The sequence below is a fragment of the Mobula birostris genome, chromosome X, assembly GCF_030028105.1.
Source record: "Mobula birostris isolate sMobBir1 chromosome X, sMobBir1.hap1, whole genome shotgun sequence".
Classification (NCBI taxonomy): domain Eukaryota; kingdom Metazoa; phylum Chordata; class Chondrichthyes; order Myliobatiformes; family Myliobatidae; genus Mobula; species Mobula birostris.
In genome coordinates, this window is record NC_092402.1 from 10,173,485 (window position 1) to 10,178,484 (window position 5,000).

Consider the following 5,000-nt stretch of genomic DNA (forward strand, 5'->3'; position numbering starts at 1 on the left):
TTTGTGCGTTCTGCCTCGCGACCGCGTCGGTTATCTCCCACTGTCCAAAGACCTACTGGCTGAAAGGTTGAAAGGTTAATTGCATCATTGATTGTCCCGTGATTAATAGGCATCCGTTGGTCTCATGAGACCATGGATTTGCGCCTTGGAAGGTTTCCAAGCCTGGGCAAGGCAGCATGGGCAACTGCAAGTCTCCTCTCTCCACGACACCGATATTGTCCAAGGGAAGGGCATTAGGACCCATACAGCTTGGCACCGGTGTGGTCGCAGAGCAATGTGTGGTTAAGTGCCTTGCTCACAGACACAACAGGCTGCCTCGGCCGAGGCTCGAACTAGCGACCTTCAGATCACTAGACGAACGCCTTAACCACTTGGCCATGCGCCAACACGCGTCTCGTGATGAGGCTAGCGACGGGGGGGGGGGGGGGGAGGTTGCAGGGCGCGAAGGGCCGGAAGGACGTACTCCGCGCTGATCTCAAATTTAAAAAGAAGTATTAAAAAAAAATAAAAGACAAAAAAAATCTCCAAGCGCAAGAGAAAGAAGAAGAAGAGAAAAAAAAATTACAAATCGCGCAAACGATTAAAGTCCGCAGTGTTGTTGAGTCAAGAGTCAGTGGGGTATGGAGTCGGTTGTCCAGGAGAAGCGGGGAGGAAGGCGCGGGTCAAATCTGTGGTTGATACCTCCGGCACATCAGAGGCATCGGCCAAAGAGAGCGCAGGTGCCCGGCATCCCTGTTAAACCGCGGCAGCGTCGATTGCAACGCTCAAACGCGCGTCCGACAACCAGCTGTTTAGTAAAAGAAGGGGAATTGTTTTAAAAGCAAAATAATAATGATATATTTTTTTAAAAAAAGAACGATCGTACGAAAGAAATAAACTAACGGGGTCTGCGTGTGGGGTGAGATGCGATGTTCTGCTCGCACCATTAGCCCGCACATAACGAAAAGACCAATCAGAGATATTAAATGCGGAGCGAGAGGGGAGAAGCGTTGTTGTATCTGCGGGGTCTACAGACCTTAATTGATCTTTTAATGCACTTGGCTGCAGCTTTCAATTCCGCGTCTTATTTTGTTGTATTACCAGTCAGAGTTCAGTGATTTATGCAATAGATTAGTTGCGGGGTCCTGGGAAATCCTGCTCCCGTTCACAGCCAGCGCGCAAGCAATGATGTTAAACCGCTCAAGCAACGCTGGCTGAGCGATGCAGGTCCCCGGGTAACGCCGTATTTTTTAACCATGCATATTAATACAGGCCTCCCGGGCCGGAGGGGGGGCGGACTCTTCCCTCGGTAGCCCTCAGCTGGGTTATTGTGTGCGTTTGTCGGTTTTCAGCTGCAAAATATGAAATAGAATTTTTAAAAAATACCGCAGATATATATTATGCCGGGCATCTGGCGAGAGGCTGCGGGAAATGATATTCTGCTGGTGGGGTGATGTTGCTTTAGGGAAGAGATTTCGTCCCAGTCTGCTTCTATTCCCATTTTCTTTTGCACATCTCCTGGTTAATAAATGAACAAATGCGCACACACACACACACACACACACCACAGAAATATCCTCCTGCGTGACGAGCGCGCTGCTGTGTGTCTGCGCAGCGAATTCCAGCAGGTGCCGGGGCCGTGCGCTTGCAAGGGGGCGGCGCGGAGAGGCGAGAGAGGGCCGGCGGTTTTTTATCCCGCTCGCCTGAGCCCTGCCCCGTCGCTCTGCTGTCCTACCTGCTAGCTCTTGGCCCAAGATCGCCATTCATCATGCTGTTGAGCGTCCTAATGAGTGCCAGAGAGGACCACTTGACTGTTGGAGAGCGCGCAGCGCGCAAAGAAAGTTTGTCTTCATTAGGGCAGCTGGACAGATCCTCTGGCCAGCGGCTGCTTAAAGAGGCTTTTAAATTTTATTTATCACATGTAAAAGGCAGTGGTGAGGGCCTCATTTGGAGCACCGGGAGCAGTTCGGACCCCTTGTCTGAGAAAGGATGCGCTGTCACTGGAGGGGGTTCCGGGAAAGTGATTCGCGGACTGGAAGACTTGGCGTGTGAAGAGCGTTTGATGGCTCTGGGCCTGTACCCACGGGAATTCAGAAGAATGAAGGGTGACCTAATTGAAAACTATCGGGTGGTGAAAGGTGTGAAGATGGTTCCGCTGGTGGCGGGCGGGGGGTCGAGGACGAGAGGGACGTCTAGTTAGAACGGAGATGAGGAGGGATTTCCTCAGGCAGAGGCTGGTGAATCTGTGGAATTCATCGCCACAGATGGCTGTGGAGGCCAAGTCATTTAAAGCAGAGGTTGATAGATTCTTGATTAGTCAGGGCGTGAAGGGATGCAGGGAGAAGATTGGGGCAGAGAGGGAAAATGGATCAGTTCTGATGAAATGGTGGAGCAGACTCAATGGCCTAATTCTGCTCCTATACTTTATGGTCTTATGGGAGCGTCATTGTGCTTCAACCAGTACTTGCTGAGAGCAGTCCGCAAGTGTCCATAAGACCATCTGACATAGGGACAGAATCAGGCCATTCAGCCCATCTGTAAATCCATCACGGCTGATTTGCGATCCCTCTGAACGCCGCTCTCCTGCCTTCGCCCTGTGACCTTTGACACCCTGACTAACCAGGAACGATTAGCTGCCACTTTCAACACACCCAATGGCTCAGCCTCCACAACGAGCCTGCGGCAATGAATTCCACAGATTCACCGCCGTCTGGCTAAAGAAATCCCTCCTCGTCTTGGCCGCAAAGGAGCATCCCGCCATTCTGAGGTTGCCGCCTTCTGGTCCGAGGCTCTCCCGTGAAGTGAATCATCCTCGCCTCACCCTCTTCATCTCGGCCTTTCAATAATCCATTTGTTTCAATGAGTTCCTCCCTCATTCTTCGAAGAGCTCCATTGAGTACAGACCCAGACCAACCAAACGCTCCTCATTTGTTAACCCTTTGGTTTCTGGGATCCTCCTCTGGAACCGCCCCCCCCCCCCCCCAATGCCAGCAAATCCTTTCTTAGGTAAGGGGGGCTCCAAAAGGCTCACAATACTCTGAGTGGTCTGACAACTGCTTCAAAAAGGTGCCTTGCTTTTCTATTCCAGTCCTCCCGAAATGTCTGCTAACATTGTATTAGCCTTCCTTGCCACACGCACGTTGATCAAGATTCTTTGCACGGCAGAGGTCTGAATTTTCTCCCCACCAGAGTGTTCTGTCAAGCCTTTTCCAGCTGACGCCTCCCAGCCTGCAGCTGCATGCACCTCTCATTCTCCACCCGGCCAATAGGACTCACCCCTCTCGCCCATTCTGGACTCATCACCGGCAGCCTATTAAAACCCCGGGCTCTCAGCCACAGTCCTTGTTCACTCATCACACCAGCTGCTCCCATCTTTCACTCTCCCTGCCTAAAGTTCACTTTGTTACCTGGTTGTGTTTATTTCTTGTTCTCTCTCATTTTACCCCCACCCCCCACCCCTCACGGCTTGTTGTTTTGCGGTCTGTCATGAAGGCTATTGCTCCGTGCTGAATTCTCTCGGCCTCTTGGCTTTCGGGTCGAGTCTCCTCTACCTGTAGGTAGCCGCCGACTCTCCGCTTCTTTGTCCGGATCTGCTCAGGGATAAACATAGAATAGAAACATAGAGAACCTACTACACAATACAGGCCCTTCGGCCCACAAAGCTGTGCCGAACATGTCCTTACCTGAGAAATTACCGTAGCCCTCTATTTTTCTGAGCTCCATATACCTGTCCACTTGGCACATGGCCAAGTGGTTAAGGCATTCGACTAGCGATCTGAAGGTTGCTAGTTCGAGCCCCAGCCGAGGCAGCATGTTGTGTCCGTGAGCAAGGCACTTAACCACACATCGCTCTGCGACCACACCAGTGCCAAGCTGTATGGGTCCTAATGCCCTTCCCTTGGACAACATCGGTGGCGTGGAGAGGGAAAACTTGCACCATGGGCAACTGCCGGTCTTCCATACAACCTCGCCCTGGAGAGTGAAGATTTTCCAGGCACAGACCCATGGTCTCGCAAGACTAACAGATGCCTAAAATATACCTATCCAGGAGTCTCTTAAAAGACTCTAATGTATCCGCCTCCACCACCACCGCTGCAGCCAGCCCATTCCACGCACTCACCACTCTCTGTATAAAAAACTTACCCCTGACATCTCCTCTGTACCTACTTCCAAGCACCTTAAAACTGTGCCCTCTCGTGCCAGCCATTTCAGTCCTGGAAAAAAGCCTCTGACTATCCACACGATCAATGCCTCTCATCATCTTATACACCTCTATCAGGTCACCTCTCATCCTCCACTGCTCCAAGGAGAAAAAGCTGAGTTCACTCAATTGAGTTCCCCAATCCAGGCAACATCCTTGTAAATCTCCTCTGCACCCTTTCTATGGTTTCCACGTCCTTCCTGTAGTGAGGCATCATCCTTCCTATAGTAAAGCTGCAAGCAGGACAGAGCATGGCCCCATCACGGCCAATCCCATCCTGAGCAGGCCACAGCCCTCACTCAAATCAGGCCTGAGCCAAATATGTGGATTTTGAGCGACAGACACAAAACGTTAGACTGGGCAAGTCAGGCAGCATCTACGGACATTTGGGGCTGAGACCCCCCTTCTACAGGTCTGGAAAGGAAGGGAGGGGGCAGAAGCCAGAATAAGAAGGTGGGAGGGAAAGGACTACCAACTGGCTGGCGATAGGTGAGAAGTGGGGTGAAGGATGGTGGGTGCATTGGGGAGAGGGCGTTGAAGAAAGAAGCTGGGAGGTGATAGGTGGAAGAGGTAAGGGGCTGAAGAAGAAGGGATCTGATTGGAGAAGACGGTGGACCGTGGATGAAAAGGGAGTGAGGGAGGGGGAACCAGAGGGAGGAGATGAGCAGGTGAGGAGAGGAGGAGGGCTGTGAGGTCAACTAGAGTGGAGAATGGAAGAAGAGAGGGGTGATTGATAAGTTTGGTGAATTGATGTTCGTATCATCAGGTTGGGGGGCCATCCAGACGGAATGTGGGGTGTTGCTCCTCCAACCCGCGCTTG

At 51.8% G+C, this 5,000-nt stretch overlaps 1 protein-coding gene across 1 annotated transcript in view; it reads left to right on the forward strand.

The window, feature by feature from the left end:
- The first annotated feature begins 620 nt into the window (after positions 1–620).
- The window catches only part of LOC140191858 (src kinase-associated phosphoprotein 2-like), a 256,236-nt gene continuing 251,856 nt past the window's right edge, over positions 621–5,000 (forward strand). Inside the window, exons 1-2 of the mRNA XM_072249652.1 lie at positions 621–794; positions 1,595–1,820. Of these exons, the coding sequence (XP_072105753.1) occupies positions 621–794; positions 1,595–1,820 (400 nt within the window). The remainder of the gene's footprint in view (positions 795–1,594; positions 1,821–5,000) is intronic.